This window comes from Geospiza fortis, unplaced genomic scaffold (assembly GCF_000277835.1).
Source record: "Geospiza fortis unplaced genomic scaffold, GeoFor_1.0 scaffold407, whole genome shotgun sequence".
Classification (NCBI taxonomy): Eukaryota; Metazoa; Chordata; class Aves; order Passeriformes; family Thraupidae; genus Geospiza; species Geospiza fortis.
Genome location: NW_005054507.1, coordinates 86,146 through 106,040, shown reverse-complemented (window position 1 = coordinate 106,040; position 19,895 = coordinate 86,146). Strand labels below are relative to the sequence as shown.

Below are 19,895 nucleotides of genomic sequence, written 5' to 3'. Positions count from 1 at the left end.
AACTTGGAAGCAGCACAAAGTTTCCTTTCTCACGTCAATGGCATGAAATCAGGGAGGTGATGATGTGAGAGGATTTGTCTGAAAGATGGTATTAAGGTTAGGCATCATGATAATCATGTATAATGCTGTTATCACAATCATATTGGTCTCATTAATACCTACCTTTTAAAAAAAATACATTTGCTGTATTAAATATCATGATGCTTTTGTTCCAATGCCGCACAACAGGCTTTTTTTTCCTCCCTGACTATCTTTCTTCAAACTTAGCCAGGGCACTGAAAAGCTAATTATGCCCTTTCTGTGTCCTGTGCCATCATGTTTGCTGTATTAAATATCATGATGCTTTGGTTCCAATGCTACAAAACAGGGTTTTTTTCCTCCCTGGCCATCTTACTTCAAACTTAGCCAGGGCACTGGAAAGCTAATTGCGCCCTTTCTATGTCCTGTGCCATCATCAATAATAAAGTTTCAGAAGTTACAAGCCGGGGAACCTATTTGTTAAAGACATGGCCACCAGTACATAATCCAGCTCATCCATGACTGAGCCAGCTGTACCAAGAAAAACCATAACTTGTTTTTTTTAGATAAAGAATAAGATTTAGGATGCAAAGACCCAAAATCCAGGTATGTTGAGTAGGTGGAGACTACTTGTGTCATTGCTCTCAGGAGCCTAATACTTCTCACACCAAACCACCACCATTCAGGTGGTTCCTCTGCAGATGGAAGGAGCATCACCTGCTTGTTTTATCTCATGTGCCCTCTGAGTGCCAAGATTTCTCCTTCCTACCTTTCATTCTTGCTTTGACGTGTACATGTATTTTAATATTCAAGTGTGTAAAAAATCACAGTTGTTGCAACTCTGCAACTCTTTGGTGTTTTTGAAAGGGGAACCAGTCAAATTTACTATTAGTCCTCTGCTGGAGTCTAAAAAAATAATTTAGACATTTTTAAAGGCATTGAGAGTAACACTGCTCCAAGTAAACAAGAGGTCCTGAATGTTGCTGAGCTGTTGGCACAGAACTGATGCAGAGTGTTTTGAAGGCTAACATGATGTTCATGTGTTACTTGCAGTTATTGAAGTGAACAAGAAGGATATAGTCTTCCTGATAGATGGCTCAACTGCCTTGGGGGCCGCCCCCTTTAATGCAATTCGTGATTTCGTTGCCAAAATTGTCCAAAGGCTGGAGGTTGGACCCGACCTGATCCAAGTGGCCGTGGCACAGTACGCAGACACTGTGAAGCCAGAGTTTTATTTTAACACCCACCAGACCAGGAAGGATGTGATGGCCAATGTGAGGAAGATGAAGCTCATGGGTGGCACGACACTCAACACTGGCTCAGCACTGGACTTTGTGAGGACCAACTTCTTCACCAGTGCTGCCGGGTGCAGGGTGGAGGAAGGGGTGCTCCCCATGCTGGTGCTCATCACTGGGGGTAAGTCCAGGGATGCTGTTGACCAAGCTGCAGCAGAGCTGAAGAGGAACAGGATAGTCACCCTTGCTGTTGGGTCGAGAAACGCTGACCTGGCAGAGCTTCAAGAAATTGCTCATGAACAAGATTTTGTGTTCAACCCGAACGACTTCCGCCTCCAGTTCATGCAAGCCATTCTTCCTGAAGTGCTGTCACCTATCCGGACACTCTCTGGAGGACTGCTCGTCCCAGAGCCACCCTCAGGTAATTAAAGGCCTTTTTCTAATTAAGGAGGTGTGGTTTATAAGTTTGCCAATTCTTATTCTGTGACATGTACAGATAATGGGGAAAACCATACCAAATGCATGTCCAGCATGGTTAAATGTTGAGTGCATGAACAGGTCAGTGAACTTAGTAGCATGTTTGTTGTTACAGTTTTATTGTTCCTTCCTGGAGATTTTTGTCCTGTTCTCATTGTGTCACCAACATTTTAAGGCCTGGATGATGTGGAAAATGTGCTTTACTATTTAGGTACCCAAATTGTTCAGTGGAGGGTTTTGCTCTTCTTAGGGTCTGTGTAGCCTATGAATGGAACACCTGTGAGTGTTAAAGTCTCTTCCTCAGTTTGGGACTCATCCCTAGTGGGTGTTTGCTCAGGAAAGTAGAGATTTCTTTGGAGTGTAAAGAACATAAGCCGATTTGTTTGTGGAGATGTTCAGAGCTGACATTGTTGCACTGAAACTCACCCTTTACGAACATATTTAGTTTTGTATTATTTACTCTTACTCAGAGCAGTAAGAGGCATGGAAGGATATTTCAGTACTGATTTTAATTTAATCTGTTTGGAAGATGATCCAAAGCTCCATGAAGCCAGTGGACTCTTTTTAGTTGTTCTTGCCATTGACATCCGTAGACTTTGGAAGAAACCACCTGATAGGGTCGGTGCTTTTGAGGAAGTTCCCCCTGCATTTCAAGAGATGTCCTAGGTGTACAGAGATTTTATACCAAATTTCTCAGGATTTCTTCACAATAGAGATGCTTGAGGTGAAATCCATGTTACACTAGGCCATATTTGAACCTTGTATTTCTGTCTCATGGCATATGAGCATTAGAAAACCAGGATTTCTTCCAGCTCCTGTAAGATCAATAGTGAGGTTCCCACTGGCTTAAGTAGCAGTTGAATTGTGTCCATCTTTTTTCTAGTTTCTCACATAATTTAAAATGATAAACCGCAGTGGAAAAGAAACAGAATGTTTGGAAAGAATCCTGAAAGAATTAAAGCATGTGCCTGATTTGCATGAAAAGAAGACATTTTGAAATCAGTTTGCCAACACTTGTCCTTTATGAAGATGAATATCACAGGACCTATAATTTAATAAGCTTTGTTTCAGAGTGTGTTTCCAACTAATACAGTTTTGCATGGCTATACACCAAAGCTGATGTGCTTATTTTTCAATGTAAATTAAAAATGTTCCTGTGTTTTCTTGTTCTTCAAAGGTCATTCATGCAGCTTCTCTATTTTTCCAGTCCTTTTTTTGTGCTCACAGCTATTCACACACACAATAAGCAAGGGATCATATCCTGGCCCTACAAATTATTATTGGTAGCAACAAAACTGATTTTGACACTGGGCAGTCGCATTTTAATTGGCTGTTGTCTCACCCTGGGCCTTGAATGGCACTTTTCTGGGAAAAAATTTAAAATACAGAAAGCCAAGACAATCTGTAAAATCTTGAGAGCAATCCCTGTATTCCGAAGAGCCCTTTATTTCCTTTTTGTTCTGAATAGCTCAGTATTTATATATTTTATATACAGGACAGCAAGCTTACAGGGACAAGGCAAGCTAGAGAATGGATTAATCTAGCCAGAAATGCTTTAAACAGAAATATAATGGTCAGAATTAGCAATGGGCACAAATAAATCCTTGAATAACTCATTTGGAGGAAGGCATGTAGGGGGATGTCTTGGATGACATCAGTTCTCTGAGATTTTATTTAAAAGCTTGGCATTTTGGTCTGTGATCTGGACATGTTTAGAGCAAAAAAAGAGCACAGGGTGATGACCCTGTGGTGTCTTTGGGGTGTAGACCTACATCCTGGAGCTCAGATGCTTGGAGATAGCCCAGGAAGGATTTAACCTTAAAAAAAGGAACTAAGAGCTGCCAAAAGTGGGAAATTTCTCCCCCTTCAATATCCCACAAAACGAATGTCTATAACAACAGACAGGAAAGTGCAGAGCTCAAGAAGGCAGGTAACCTCAGGTAGCTGTTGAGCCTGACATTTAAAAGAGTTGCTGATCCTTCCCTGCCCAATTGTCCTTGTTACTTCTGTGCTGATCACACCCTTGCTCCTCTATCTCTCTCTCTCTCTCTCCACCCTAACACGGTCCACATGCGTGTATGGCGTACGCTGCATGCACACATGATAAAAATTTTTTTCCATTTTTCGTTTTGTGCCATGTCTCATGTTGTTTTCTGTGCCCTACTGCAGTTCAAGTAACCAAAAGGGATATCATCTTTCTTTTGGATGGATCACTCAACGTCGGAAATGCCAACTTCCCCTTTGTGCGGGACTTTGTGGCCTCCCTAGTTAACTACCTTGATGTCGGCAGCGACAAAACGCGAGTGGGCTTAGTGCAATTTAGCGACACCCCCCAAACCGAGTTCTCCCTGTACTCCTACCAAACCAAAGCTGACATAATCCAGCGCCTGGGACAGCTGAGGCCCAGGGGGGGCTCGGTGCTCAACACCGGCTCCGCGCTGAACTTTGTGCTCTCAAGTCACTTCACAGAGGCCGGTGGGAGCAGGATAAATGAACAAGTGCCCCAGGTGCTGGTCCTGGTGGCGGCAGGGAGCTCTGCCGATCCCTTCCTCCAAGTTTCCAATGAATTAGCTCGGGCCGGAGTGCTGACCTTTGCTGTCGGCGTTAGGAATGCGGATAAGGCAGAACTTGAGCAGATTGCCTTTAATCCAGGAATGGTGTATTTTGTGGATGATTTCAGTGCTCTGGCAGCTTTACCCCAGGAGTTAAATAAGCCCATAACAACATATGTTAGTGGAGGTGTGGAAGAGGTTCCACTCGCCCCAACAGGTAATGCCTACCTTCCTGCATGCTGACTGCATGAAGTTGATCTTGTTTAAGAGTGAATTTCTTGTTTCCACAGTACACCTGTCCAGGCCCTGAGTCATCAAAGTGGTTATGGCTGTGCTTAACTTGATGATCTTTAAGGTCTCTTCCAAACCAAACCATTCTATGATTCTATGAATACATGGCTTGACACTGGCAGCACTTAATTTTGTTCAAGTCATTGCTACCACACCTTAAAAAGCACAGTTTAAGTCTTTTGGTAGGTCAGGACCAAAGGAGGACCTGAGTCTGTGCCCACCAGTCACCGCCTCTGGTGTTCCCTTGCTGTTCCCATAAGAGGGCCACAACCTGTAAATGCATCATGTGCAGTAAATCAGGCAATGGGAGCGTGAGATTTTGACCACAAGAAGTGGCATGGAAAGGTTAAAATCATGCCAAAGAGCACACAGGAGCAGAGGTCTAGCTGGGAACAGGTGGACAAATCCATCCCCAGAACCGCTTGGTCAAAGTGATGTCATCAGGCTGTCACAGAGGCTGAATTTGACTCCAGAAATTCAAAGCTATCCTCCAATATTAAACCCAAAAGCTTTTGGCAAGTTTAACCCTTTTTAAACAGGTATTTTTCTCACAAATTCCATTATTGTGGCTATGTGCCTGGGAAGACGTAGGAACAACTGGGACAGGTCAGCATGGAAAGGAGACCATTAAGATTAATATGAAGGTATAAGAGGCTTGGGTTTGCCTTGGGTATTCAATGAGATCAAAAGGGCATCAAATTGAAACAGGTGAAAGGCTTTTATGGATTTAGATGCTCCTTGTGATGCAAGTGGGAGAAGATCCAGAAAATGCTTTGTGTACATGTGCATGAACTGTCTACTTGTTGTCTACTGAGCCTTTCAATAGGAAAAAAACCCCAGCCAACCCTCCACTGCTGCTTTACTTCATGTCTGTGTTGTCAACGTGTTGCTAGAGCTTAAACATCACTGAACCAGCCAATTCATGATGTGATCTGATGTGATACAATATATGATATTTCCGTCTGGTGCCTGAATTTATTGAGTCTTAGGATAGACATGTCATTGCTTTCCCTTCTTCCTCAGATGCTCTATAGTTCTGCAGACTTTGAATACTTTGGTAAATGAGAATATTGAAAGATTGAAACCCAGCTAACTTGCAGACAATTTTCTAGGATGGCATACGAGAAGAAAAACGCTTTCATTTCTTTTTTCCCCCCTCTTTTCATTTGTGAATTTATTCTAGAAAGCAAGAAGGATGTTTTATTCCTGATTGATGGCTCAGCCAACCTCTTGGGCATCTTTCCTGCTGTCCGGGATTTTGTACACAAAGTCATTTCTGACCTGAACGTGGGTCCCGACGCCACGCGAGTCGCCGTAGCTCAGTTCAGCGACACCATCCAAGTTGAATTTGACTTTGACGAGTACTCATCCAAGCAAGATATGCTTGGCAAAGTGAAAAGGATGAAGATTAAAACTGGGAAGCAGTTGAACATTGGAGCTGCACTTGATGAGGCTATAAGGAGGCTGTTTGTGAGGGAAGCTGGAAGCAGGATCGAAGAAGGGGTTCCTCAGTTTTTGGTCCTCCTCGTTGCTGGGAGATCGACTGACAATGTGGAGGAGCCATCAGATGTTCTGAAGCACGCTGGAGTGGTAACCTTTGGTATCAGAGCCAAAAATGCTGACCCTGTAGAGCTGGAAAGGATTGTTTACGCCCCTCAATTCCTTCTGAACGTCGAATCCCTCCAGCGGATTTCAGAGCTTCAGCCAAGCATAGTCAACCTGCTGAGAACAGTGCAGCTTCAGCCAACAGGTACAGGGAGCCTCGGGGTTTCCAAGAGGCTGAAAGACATGACTTACATGCCCTACTCAGCTGGTAACTGGAGCATCTGGGTCTGGTGGTGTTTAAAATGATTGTGTAGAAACTGCTGTTGTACTTGGAGTTTCCACTGCTCACACTCTGATCCGGCTAAGTGTTAAGTGCCAAACCAAATTTTGATGCTAAGTGGGGAAAATGCCTTTGTTCAGCTGCAAGAGCTGCAGCTGGTACTCTTTCCAGTGTGTAAAACATGGGACAAACCTGAAATAACCGGACGTTGTTGCCCCAGAGATGTTGCATTAATTGATGTGCAATGCTGGGCAAGGGCTAAAAGAAGCAAATAACTGGCTTGTCTCAATTTCTCTTTCCATCTTCCCTCTTCTGGAGGAGTGGATTCCAGCACACTGGATTCACTCTTGCTCTGCTATCTCTTCCAGGATATGGTGGCAGTTTCTACATTTTCTACATACACACCAATAAATCAGATGCTCTTGACTCAGTTACCATGCAAGCTCAGTAGATGAGATGGATTAATTGAAGAATAATTTTTAAAAGTCTTCAAAAGAATTACATGGCCACAACAACAAATTCACACTGCAGTACTGGAAATCATGCATGTCCAGCTGTGTGATTTCCTGAGGCAGCCCTAATTGGAGCATTAGCTCTTCTCCCAACAGGAGGTGGAAACAAGGAAAAGTGTGATAACATCCATCTCTTCTCTCCCTAAGGGGGCAGATGGACTTAGAATCATAGAAACATAAAAAAGAAATAGGGCTGGAAGGAATCTCAGGGTGCCATCTGATACATGCCCTTGTCCCCAGCAGGATCTTTTTGCCCAGAGCTAGATGACATTGATCTAATCTGTTCTGGAAACCCTTTGGGGGAAGACTTCTCAGATTCCATAACTAATCTATGCAGTTGCTTTTATCAGACAACACTTTCCCTTCACATCACCCTTTTGTCTCCCTAGTCACAGTTCAAGTCTTCTACATCTCCTTCAACCTGAGGAGGACACAGATGTCAGCTTGCTCCCAAATTTTCATCTTTTCATCTATTCTAGATAGATGAAAAGATTTTAGATTTTTCTGCAGCCTTTTCATCTACTTTAGGCTTGACATGTAGGTCTTAGTCCTCGTGTCACCAGCTGTGTACCCGGGTCATTCAATCCTTCCTTGTAGGTCTTGTAGGTTTTCTTCTACATTTTCACCCTTTCCTCCCAACATCAGCCTGCTCCAAATGACCAGAGCATGACAATGGCATCCCCTGGTATCTCTTACCCCATCCTTTCCATAAGGATTCATGACCCTTCCCATATTTGCGCTGCTTCTGTCTCAACCAGGACTTGTGCAATCGGTGCTCTTGAATTCCATCCTCCCTTTTAAAACCATTTCTGTCTTGTCCAGACCATTTGGAATTCCTTTGACCACCAAGGACTATTAATAATTGTGCTATTTGCTCAGGGACAGCAGCATCCACCCAGTTTTCCTAGTATTCTTGGCTAAAAGACATCCATTCCATAAGAGCAACCATATTTTTTTTCTTCTTTATATTTTTATTTTCTTCTTTTATCTTATCTTTATCTTCTTTTTCTTCTTTATTTTTTATTTTTCTTTACCTGCTACACAGGGATTTTAATAGGACTTTCCCATTGTTCTTGAACTTTAGAGGAAGTATATGAAACTGGGATACACCAGGCAATGTCTGTTCCCTCTTCCCACCTATATAAATATTCCTCTCCTATGCAGGTTTCCAACAATCCTCTCAATAAATAAATTTGATCTGAAGTCTGCATTAAGAATTCAACTGCCCTTGTTAACTCTTTATATGGCTAAGCATTCATAAGTAGATAATTAATATTTTCTTCAGAGGGGCAGATCACGCTCCTGCTTGTCCCACTCGACCTTGCTCTAAACAAGCCAACAGTACTTTTTGGGATGTCATCCAGCAGTTGCTGTGTTTGAGAGGCAGTGATGTTTTCTGCTTGGCCAAGCCAAAGCTTTGCAATTCTGTTGGTCAATAGCATAACAGGTCAAAGTTCTCTGATCTTTGACACTTCATGGTCTTGATTTTGAGATTTGTTTGTTTGTTTGTTTGTGGTTTTTGTTTGTTTTGGTTGGTTTTTTTTTTTTTTTTGAGAAGAAGAGTTTGGTCACAATTAGCATGTTTTTTCCTGCCTGAAGATAGTGAAGAAAAAAAAAATAGAGATCAGTATCTAGCATTTTAGAAGAGCATTTCAGCATTTTCAGCTGGATGTCCTCTCCAGCAATTTCTTAATTTCTTTTCAGAAGTATTTATTTCTAAGTTCAGAAAAGCTTTTCTCTCCCTCTCTTCACCATCTCCCTGTGAGCACTCCCTGTATGCCATTTCATCCAGAAACTCATTGTTTCTTGGGAACAAAAGATCCCAGGGCTCCTGTTGCATGCTGCAAAGCCAAATGCCGGCTTCCCATTCCCCTTGGGAGCTCAGGTAGGAGATGGCACCCTGAAATCCCCTGGCGCCCTATTCCCATGGGTCTATGATTCTATAACTCGGTGGGTAAGGCACGGAGTGCACTGCACTCCAGTTTCCACCAGCTTCCACCCATCTGCCTCCTCAGCAGGGATTGCATCCAGTGGCAAAGGAACCAAACCACTTTTCCTGACACCTCACCTTCCCCTCCCCGAGCTTTGTTCTCCTTTGGTTCAATGTGCGAGGAGAATATTAACCACTGCAAAAGAGAATCTCACTTCTCCCCCTCCTTCCCTTACTTGTCTCAAACAGTAGTTGAGAGAGGTGAGAAGAAGGATGTAGTGTTTCTGATCGATGGCTCGGATGGTGTCAGAAGAGGTTTCCCTCTCCTGAAGACATTTGTCCAAAGGGTTGTGGAGAGCCTGGACATTGGCCGCGACAAGGTGCGCGTGGCCGTGGCGCAGTACAGCAACACCATACAGCCCGAGTTCCTGCTGGACACCCACGAGGACAAAGCAGATATCATCAGTGCCATCCAGCAGCTGAAGCTCATTGGAGGGTCTCCCCTGAACACGGGGGCAGCCCTTGACTACCTCATCAAGAACGTGTTCACGGTGTCAAGCGGCAGCAGGATAGCGGAGGGCGTCCCGCAATTCCTGATCCTGCTGACTGCTGACCGGTCCCAGGACGATGTGAGGAGGCCCTCAGTGGTCTTGAAGACAAGTGGCACGGTGCCCTTTGGCATTGGGATCGGAAATGCTGACCTCACAGAGCTGCAGACCATTTCCTTCCTCCCAGATTTTGCTATCTCTGTGCCCGACTTCAGCCAGCTGGACTCGGTGCAGCAGGTCGTCTCCAACAGAGTCATCCGGCTGACCAAGCAAGAGATAGAATCTCTGGCCCCCGACCTGGTTTTCACATCACCCAGCCCAGGTGAGAAGATGTTTGTGTCTGCACCGAGAGCCAGTGGCAAAATATGATGTTTAGAAACATCATGGCTGCAACACAAACTGAGAAAAGCAAAGATGGCCACGGCTAAGACGCCAGGTCTGTCGTGGTCTCCCTGTTGGTGCACTCAGGGTTGGTGCAGTTTAGCTGAGCCCCCTTTAAGCCCAGCCTCTCAAAGTGGTCCATGCTGCATTCTCATGGAAGACCCACAGAGTGAATGCTATCACCTTAATCTTATTTTAAGTGGATGGATTTTAAGTCCATGCTGTTTCGTCTGGAATGGAAATTATGTCATTTAGATGCTACAGGGGCATCTTCACACCAATAAAAATCAAGGTCAGCTTTCTGCTAAATGTAAGACATGCTGATTTTTCCTACATTTGCCTCCCTAATTAACTGGGGAAAGGGAAATTTGAGGCAGGCATCAGGAGAAGAATCAGATCTTACATTTCTGGTCTCCCTTGGAGTGAAATCCAGCCAGCATATGCTTGGGAGGAAGAGTATCCACCTTGGAGAAGTCCCCTAGAAATTTACTGTCCTACTCTGTTCATTCCCTTCTAAACCAGACCACTTTCCTCCATCCCCATTTATCAGTGTGATATTCTGCAATAATTCAGGCTCTGAATTACCTGAATTACCACTGCAGAAATCACTTTATTAGGAATCAAAAAATCATCCTGGAAAGGCAGAAGCTGAGAGTATAATAGCATAGAATCTTTTCTAGAGGGCAAAGCCAAAGAAAGAGGGGTGGTTCTGAATGTAAACCAACCTGCCCTAAGTAAGGACTACCACCAGGCTACATTTTTTCGGGTGGAGATCCCATAAGGAATTACTGTTCCAGGTGTCCCATTGCTCCCTCTCGCTTCCTTTGCTCTGGAATTTGCTGTTCTTGCATCCCCTGGGATGTGCCTAGCAGCCTGGTCGTGTCTCTGGGTTGAACCCAGAGCTTCCTGCTGGGGCTCCCAGGAGTTATCCCAGGCTGGGAAAACAAGGAGTACCATCCCCATGGCCATCCTACAGTGGTGTAGATGATGAGCTTAGCTGCTCTCCATGAGCAATTCCTGGTGCTACTTCCTGACCAATGCCTTCTCTCCTGCAGCGGGTGTGAAGAGGGACGTTGTGTTCCTGGTCGACGGCTCCCGCTACGCCGCCCAGGAGTTCTACCTCGTCCGCGACCTCATCGGGAGGATCGTCAACAACCTGGACGTGGGCATCGACACCACCAGGATCTCGGTGGTGCAGTTCAGCGAGCACCCCCACGTGGAGTTCCTGCTCAACACCCACTCCACCAAGGACGAGGTGCAGAACGCTGTGAGGCAGCTGCGGTCCAAAGGTGGCCAGCTGGTGAACGTGGGGGAGGCCCTGGAGTTTGTGGCCAGGACCATCTTCACCCGGCCCTCCGGGAGCCGCATCGAGGAGGGCGTCCCGCAGTTCCTGGTCATCCTCTCCTCCCGCAAGTCCGACGATGACTTTGAGTACCCATCCCTCCAAGTCAAGCAAGTGGGGGTGGCACCTATGATGATAGCCAAGAATGTGGATACCGAAGAGATGATACAGATTTCCCTCAGTCCTGAATATGTATTCCAAGTCTCCAGCTTCCAGGAGCTGCCCAGCCTCGAGCAGAAGCTGCTGACTCCAATTGAAACCCTGACTGTGGACCAAATCAGGCGGCTGCTGGGAGACGTGCAGCCCCCCATAGGTAAGACACTGGGCTGCTACTCAAACAAACGTTGCCCAAAAGACCTCCTCTTTAAGTCAAGATTTTCCTTAGTTAAAACCAAAGTTGTAGGACATGTACAATTTTAGAAGGAAAGCTTTAGACAGATGGCAATTCTACCCAAGTACCTAAATACATTATAACCTATGATTTTTCAAGTCAAGTGCTTTAAACATGACACCTATTTGGGTCAATTTAAATTCAAATATGCAAGGTATACCTATTGCCTATTCCCGCTTAGCAGCTCTCTAGGAAACAGGCGTAAATCTGGGGCAAAATAAAGCTGGAAACATTGACAAATCCAGAGAAGAGTATTAATGAATGAGACAGATAAGGCTGTAAGTCATGCATGCTTCAAATTCTAGGCAGGCACACATTCCCACTTGCACACAGGCCCTTTTGGAGAGGCTCCCTGAAGCACCATGCTTAAAGTTGGCCAAAATATGCCACGTGGTTCTACCTCACATGACAGCAGATCGCACAGATATCCTCCAGCAAAGCTTAAGCAAAGCCTTGGCATGCCAATAATTTCCTCTCTTCTCACCTCCCCACAGATGTTTCTGGAGATGAAAAGGACATAGTCTTCCTCATTGACAGCTCTGACAGCGTCCGGCCGGATGGGCTGGCTCACATTCGGGATTTCATCAGCCGAATTGTCCAGCAGCTGGAAGTGGGGCCGAACAAAGTGCGGATCGGGGTGGTGCAGTTCAGCAATGGCGTCTTCCCCGAGTTCTACTTGAAGACCCACAAGTCCAAAAATGCCGTCCTGGAAGCCATCCGCCGCTTGAGGCTTAGAGGTGGGTCCCCCCTGAATGCTGGCAAAGCCCTGGACTTCGTGGTGAAGAACTACTTCATCAAGTCTGCGGGGAGCAGGATAGAAGATGGAGTGCCCCAGCACCTGGTGGTCATCCTTGGAGACCGGTCCCAGGATGACGTGGACAGACCTGCCAGAGTGATCACTTCCACAAGCATCAAACCTCTGGGTGTCGGAGCCAGGAACGTGGACAGGGACCAGCTGCAGGTCATTACCAATGATCCTGGGCGCGTGCTTGTGGTGCAGGACTTCACGGGGCTCTCAACCTTAGAAAAGAGGGTGCAGAACATTCTAGAGGAGCTCCCGATACCTACAACAGACTCACCTGGACAAATCCTACCTGGTAAGGCTGCTATTCATCCTGAAGACTTTTCTGAACAGAGTACAGATGGTATTTGTATAAAGTGAAAATGATGCTGTAATAACACCTTTTGATTCTCAAACCTCTAGTTGCATCAATTAAAAGAACTCTTTGAAGCTGTTGAGTTAGGAAAGAATATAATTAAATCAGAAAGGAGATGAGGGTGACTATCAGAAGTAAAGCTGTATGAAGTGTTATACAAAAATTTCCTTGTATGGATGTAAAATCCTGCCAAGGGTCAATGGAATTAAAATGGTAGAATGGAGAGAGAAATTTCATTTGCAAAGTGCTACTTCACAAAGTCCTGAGCAGCTTAAATGTTATAGATGCTGCAAACAATTACTAACAACTGTGTTTTCTTTGTAATCTTTTCAGGAGGCAAAAAGCAGGCCGACATTGTGTTTTTGCTGGATGGCTCCATCAATCTGGGGAGAGATAACTTCCAAGAAGTCCTCCAGTTTGTCTACTCCGTGGTGGATGCCATTTACAGGGATGGCGACTCTATCCAGGTAGGACTGGCCCAGTACAACTCGGATGTCACTGATGAGTTTTTCCTCAAGGATCACTCCACCAAAGCTCAGATTTTAGACGCTATCAACAAAGTCATCTACAAAGGCGGGCGAGTGGCGAACACTGGCGCGGCCATCAAGCACATCCAAGAGAGGCACTTTGTGAAGGAGGCCGGCAGTAGGATTGACCAGAGGGTGCCCCAGATCGCCTTCATCGTCATGGGCGGGAAGTCTACGGATGATGCACCGAGGGCCTCCTTGGAAATCACGCAGAAAGGCGTCAAGGTGTTTGCAGTCGGAGTGAGGAACATTGACCTGAAGGAAGTCAGCCTGGTGGCCAGTGAGAGCGCCATGAGTTTCAGAGCAGCCACAGCCCAGGAGTTGTCAGAGCTGAATGAGCAGGTCCTGGTCACGCTGGAAGCTGCCATGGAGGAGAGATTGTGCCCAGGAACAACAGATGTGACAAGAGGTAAGGACAATCCCTTCATGACATTCTCAGGGGTGGCTTTTAACATCCAGTGTGTTTTGATGGACTTGTTTGTCCTGCTGTTGTGCTTTGCCTATGGCCTGAGGCGCAGGATGGGCTCATTTCTCCTTCATGAATCTGATGGAGGCTGCAAACTTTTGGTACAAGAGCTGCCTGTCCATGGCTTCAGCCTGTGAATGACCAGAATAACATCACCACAGAGGTGCCACCGTGATGGAACTCAGTTCAGATGTGACAGCCAGGCACTAAATCACTGGCCTCCTACCACCACATTTAGCCTTTGCACTAAATCTCACTTTGGACTTTCTCACAGAGACATGATACCGGTATCATTGTGACAGACCAACTTGTTCCTTTGCCAAAATGAAAAGTAATGGCTCTTGTTTCCCCTCCCTGTGTCTATTACAATATAATTGAAATTTTTGGCCATCCAGGCATGCATGGTACGCTGGAAATCACTGAGTCATAGAATTCTAGTATAGTTTGAGTAGGAGGGCACCCCAAATACCATCTCGTTCCAACTTTCCTACCATGAAACACCTCCCACTATCCCAGATTATTCCAAGCCCTGTCCAACCTGGCTTTGAGCACTTCCAAGGATGGGGCTGCCACAGCTTCTCTAGGCAACCACTGCCAGGGTCTGCCCACCCTGATATGGAAGGATTTCTTCCCAATATCCCATCTAACCCTGCCCTCTGGCAGTGGGAAGCCATTCCCCCTTGTCCTGTCACTCCAGGATCTTGTCTAAAGCCCATGTCCAGCTCTCTTGTAACCCCTTTAGACAATGGAAGGAAAAAAAGAATTTCCTTTGCCAGATCAGCCAGGATGCCCACCTGATCTCATGACAGGTGTATGAGGAAAAAAGCAGAGCACGAGTGGTTGTAGTTCAAGGTAAAATTGCCTTAAGAAGGAATCCCATGATCTGGCTACTTCAGAAGCCAAGCAGGGGAATTGTGGTGAGTAAGTGAGCTGGTATTGCTGTCGGATCAGGCTCCCAGCAGCTGGTTTTACTTACTACATTACAGCCAGTCCTACTCCCAGCACAGCTGATCATGCCTCAGCCCTCTGACTTTAAGCAGAGGCGTCTCCTAAACCTCTGGAGAAATGGAAAGATAGGCACAACAGCCCTGAGCTGAGCAGCAGCTCCAGCTGGGAAGAAAAACTGAGTGCTGGGAAAAGCAAACCACTGCTGGTGGTATTAACTTATCCCAAGTGTGGTTAAGACATTAACCAGGCTAATAGCAAAGAGAATCCAAACAACTGCCTGTGATTTTCTGAGTGTCACTTCCAGCACAGGCAGAAGGTGCACGCTGTACAAGTACTGACAGGTTTCCATGTGCTGGAGAGTGAGAGAAGCAGCCTTAGCTGCCTGATGAAAATGCAAATTTCTCTTGGACTTGGTTTAGGCAGCTCATCCCAGTGCTAAAATTAAAAAAAGAAAATTAATAAAAGGCAAGTTTTCCCAGGTTATCATTGCTATGGTGAAAGGAAACAGAAGGCACTTGTGCAGCAAGTGGTATCAGTTCTTGATGCAGTGTCCTCATTAACTGCTAAAAGAGTAATTAGAAATTGAAAACCAATCATTGCATTGCTCCATGATGTTCTTTTCTCTTTCTTCCTTCCCCCTTCAGACTGTGACTTAGAAGTGATAATTGGCTTTGATGTCAGTGATGTTGGGCCCGGCCAGAACATCTTCACTTCCCAGCGAGCCCTGGAGTCCAGAGTGGAGTCTGTGCTGAACAGGATAACACAGATGCAGAAGATCAGCTGCACTGGCAACCAGGCACCCAACGTCAGGGTGGCCATCATGGCCCAGGCCCAGGGGGGACCCGTGGAGGGGCTGGATTTCTCTGAGTACCGGCCTGAGCTGCTGGAGAGGTTCCTGGACATGCGGACCCGCGGGCCCTACTACCTCAGGGCAGACACACTGAGGTCCTACCTGAGCAAATTCCGGTCCTCACCCGCTGGCAGCACCAAGGTGAGTCAGGGCCAAGGCCTCTGGGGTGGTACTGGCCGGCAAAGCTGGCTTCTGGTGTCCTTTAGTTGGTAAAGAAACTCTAAATTCATAATATATTTTTGAAAATTAATTTAATTAATTGAATTTATCCACCATAAATTTAGTCACTTAAACCCTGCTTGTTTGCAGCACTCTCCCTGCATTGCCAAGGTCCTGACAATTGATGGGCATCACTTCAGCCAGTTCTCACAATCACTGCTTAGCTGCAAATTCTTGCTCTCCAGATATTTCCTGTGTTGTTCTCTAGCAACACCTGCATGATGTACAGGAGCAGGAAGGTACAGGAACTTGGCACAGGAATGCAGAGCTTCATGGCCTGGAAAAGGTGTAGAAGTCCCCTCACCTTCTCTCAGATGAAGCATTGGAAAAAGGCCCTTCAGTTTGCACACAGATTGTGTTTCATGCCTGAAATATTCTGGGTCCTGACAGAAATTTGTTTCTCTCCCAGGTCATAATCCATTTTACTGATGGTGTGGATGAGCCAATAAGTCAGCTGGAGGCTGCTTCATCTACTTTACACTCAGAAGGTAACTTTTTGCTCTTCCAGGCAGTGATTATAGTCCATGTTAACATGTAGCCCATTTTACCACCACTTCTCCTAAATCCATCTGCTTTTGATAATAAGAGCTAACGATTTTGTGAGCTCTACATGCACTTGCTGTTCTTCACTGCCGTCCTGTGATGTTTTAGCTGCCTGCTGCCACCTAAGCATGTGGGCAACTTGCACTGGATGTGTCTGAAGATGCTTGTTCTCCATTGAAAAGGAGAAATCAAAGATGTGGATGTGGATATCACACCGGAGGGTGATAACACATGGTTAGCACCTCTCCCCATCACAAAACCCCCTCTGCTTCTCCCTGCCAGGAGTCAACGCTCTCATCTTCGTCGGGCTGGACCGAGTGACCAACTTTGACAGAGTGATGCAGCTGGAGTTTGGCCGTGGCTTCACCTACAACAGGCCACTCAGAGTTAATCTGCTGGACTTGGATTTCGAGCTGGCAGAGCAGCTTGTAAGTAACTTGGCACAGGCAGTGCTGCCTTGTAATGCTGGAGGAAAGCCCACGGCTGGATGTCCTGCGGGGCTGAGCCGTGGCTGGATTACACCCTCTTGGCTCTGCTCCTCTCCCCTCCCTACCTCACGTCAGCTCCTTTCACAGATGCCACAGCAAACAAAGTTCAGAGCAGATCACAGTCTCTTCCCACTCCTGAAGAAACCCTACTCCAGCCAAGGCTTTAGGTCAAATGGGATGGGATAAGATGCCATCAAAAGCTGTAGTGCCAAAAAACCCGCCCTCTGCCTGTGTTTACACTGTTGTTTTTTTTAGCCTTACAGTAATGCCCTGTTGTGCCTGGTCAGTGCTAAACCTCTTGTAGAAGCGTTGCTTTCGAGGTTTCTTTCCCTGATCTCATGCACTGCCTGTATTTTAGACATGCTTTTAACAAATGTAGGAGTTGCCCTTTTAAGTCCCTTCCAACCTAACCCATTCCATGATTCTTTCTTCTTCTTAGGTTTACTTCTTTCCCAATGCATAGTCCCTCTCGAGTGTTAACTTGCTGTCAGCCTCAGTATGTCCAGTTCCTCCCACCTCCTCAGCTGCTACCAGCATGATTGAGCTCCTTTTCCAATAGATTTAATAAGATTGGGCTTAACCACTGGTCCCTGTGGTAAACCTGCTGGGCACTTCCCCACAAATCAAAATGCAGCCACTTGTGAGTGAGCCTTGGGTTTTGGGATAAGAGTTGGTCCTCAGCCCCTCCCCAGGTAATTCAGCCCAGAAAAATCCTTCCAAAATGTAAATGTGCAAAGCTGGCAGGAAATGTTTGCAGCCAGCAATGTACTTGGCAAAGAAAGTGATTTTTTCCCTCTTTTTTCTGTTGGATGATGTAAAACCAAGCTGTGGTTTCTCTGAGTCCATATCATTCTTTTTAACCTTTTGTTTTCTTCTTTACTGTGTGCTTGCAAATTGTTCTCAGCCTGTGGGCTGCTGGTGAGCTGCTCACTGCAGAGACTTTATTGTGGCCTGCTCCACAGCCTGGATTTTTTCCTTTGGGGATGGGATTTCTCTCTTTAGTGACAGGCACAGCTCTGGGGACTGATGTCCTACTACATCCACTCCTGCCCCACGCAGTTTCTGTTTAAACCCTTCCCTCTGGTGTCCAAAATCAGCTGTTGGGGCTCTGGCATGTTTCTAATACTTTCACTTCCCATTTTTCCTGCAGGACAACATCGCAGAGAGGACGTGCTGCAAGGTCCCCTGCAAGTGCTCAGGACAGAGGGGGGACAGAGGTGTGCCAGGCCCTATAGGACCAAAGGTAGGTCACTCCATCTGGGGATGAGGAGTCCCTGTGCACAGGAGCCTGGTGGTGACGTGCAGGTCCTGTAGTTGCAGTGGGTGATGTTAATGGGGAGATCAGCTCCATTTACTCTCCCCCTTTGAAAACTGACCCTGGGACATGCAGAGCAATAGAGAGCTGCTCTTCTTCCCTTTCCCCACAGCCTCAGTGCTGCAAAACATCCAAGAGGGCAGGGATAAATGGCTGGAAAGACAGGGTGAAACATCCTGTGAAACAATTTAGGGATATCAAAAGGAGATTGTATCTCTCATTAACACATATGGCCAAGCAGCTGCTTTGTCCTTATCTAAGAAAACCTTGAATATCAACCACAGAACCATGAAGGGAGTTAATAATTTTCTTTGTTGTCTTCTAGGGTGTCACAGGGGATCTTGGCTACGGAGGCTACCCTGGTGATGAAGGAGGACCGGTGAGTGATGGCCCTTGTTCAAATGGGGACCTCACCATAGTCAAGCATTTGGAGGTGTTTCCACTAAATGAAAAGCCTCCAAACTTTTTTCCTGCTGGGAATGTGGATTTGGGTTAGAAGAGGCAGCAGGACTCTGAGTTTCCCACACCTGACGTGCTGAGTTGCTGGTCCCAGCTTCTCCCAAGAGAAAGTCAGTAGGGAGCTTCTCAAGAGCTGGAGAAGGATAATGAGGGAATAAGTCTCATTATTTGATGCCACCCATCTCTGTGCTATTCCCCAAGGCAAATAAAATCCTCAAGTTCATCAGATGTGCAGCCTATGCCAAAGTTATCCACACCACCTGCAGCTGAAAGATTTGAGCTAGTCCAAAAGTGGAACCAAAAGTGATGTTCCTATCCCTCACATGGCAGACAACGTGAATCCCATGAATTCTTACTAACACTTTTCATCCAAACTCTGCATGAATCCCACGTCAGCCCTGGAATAAACATCCCTCCATGCATCACTCCCAAGGGGTGAAGCTGAGGCCAAGGGGCTGACGGTGCTCATGGCTTTTCCAGCAGCACAGGAGGGGCCAAAGGCTGCAGTGAGACATCCCATGCCAGGCAATGCTTTCCTGGGGCTTGAAGTTCAGGATGGGATTAGACATCTGTGCACAGCTCTGAGGGCTTCATCTTATCATTTTAGTTTTGGAAGAGAAGTTTCACAGAGCTCTTTCACAGCTGAGGGACTGGGAAGGATGTTTCTTCTCCATGATGAACACTTGCAGTCTCACTACGTGAGGAACGTTGTGGGCAAGAGATGGTGGGGTGGCCAGGCATAACCTGCTGCTCCTGTGCCTCCAAGCCACCTCCTGTGACAGGTAGCCACAGAAACAGGCTTAGCAGACAACTCCTGACTTGTTCTTTCCCCTTTATGCACCAGGGTGAGCGTGGACCTCCGGGTGTGAATGGGACACAAGGTTTCCAGGGATGCCCCGGGCACAGAGGAACAAAGGTACGTGTGGAACAAGCCTGCTCAGAGCAGGGTGGGAGTCCCCCAGGGGTAGCTCCTGCTGCTTCAGGAGGTCACACTTGAGTGGTTGTGTCCACCTGGCCAGGCACCAGGGCTTTCAGAGGCTGTTGTGGCTTTGGTGTTGCTGTGAAGAGCAGAAAGGCAGCCCAGAGACCCAGCCTCAATCCACAGACAAGGATCTTCTGCAGTCTGGCTCTGGGGGAAAGGTTTGGAAGGGATGGATGTGCATGTCTTGGCACAGGGCTGGGACAGTGAGTGGGTGGAACTCTGCTGCTGGGGAACAGGGAGACAAGTGTGAGCCATGGCTGAGGCTTTAAAGAGGGACCTTGAGCTAATGCTCCAGGACAGCAGCTGTGCCCCAAGCCAGAAAAGGTGGTGAAACATATAATGTTTATGGGAAGTAGTGAAATTAAGGGGATGTTTCCTACCATTTGCTCTGACCACATGATCCTCTGGCAGGGAGAAGAGGAATGCATGAACCAAGCCC

At 46.4% G+C, this 19,895-nt stretch overlaps 1 protein-coding gene across 9 annotated transcripts in view; it reads left to right on the top strand.

Moving 5' to 3' along the window:
* Positions 1–19,895, top strand: part of COL6A3 (collagen type VI alpha 3 chain) — a 57,234-nt gene that overhangs the window by 17,451 nt on the left and 19,888 nt on the right. For 5 of the 9 annotated variants that reach the window (XM_031063487.1, XM_031063485.1, XM_031063484.1 and 2 more), the window contains 13 exons: positions 1,072–1,674; positions 3,900–4,499; positions 5,757–6,323; positions 9,090–9,710; positions 10,825–11,424; positions 11,997–12,599; positions 12,993–13,595; positions 15,245–15,591; positions 16,079–16,157; positions 16,495–16,640; positions 17,851–17,943; positions 18,341–18,394; positions 19,319–19,390. In XM_031063487.1, the coding sequence (XP_030919347.1) occupies positions 1,072–1,674; positions 3,900–4,499; positions 5,757–6,323; positions 9,090–9,710; positions 10,825–11,424; positions 11,997–12,599; positions 12,993–13,595; positions 15,245–15,591; positions 16,079–16,157; positions 16,495–16,640; positions 17,851–17,943; positions 18,341–18,394; positions 19,319–19,390 (4,988 nt within the window). The remainder of the gene's footprint in view (positions 1–1,071; positions 1,675–3,899; positions 4,500–5,756; positions 6,324–9,089; positions 9,711–10,824; positions 11,425–11,996; positions 12,600–12,992; positions 13,596–15,244; positions 15,592–16,078; positions 16,158–16,494; positions 16,641–17,850; positions 17,944–18,340; positions 18,395–19,318; positions 19,391–19,895) is intronic. The other 4 variants (XM_031063490.1, XM_031063488.1, XM_031063486.1 and 1 more) reach the window with 2 other exon arrangements.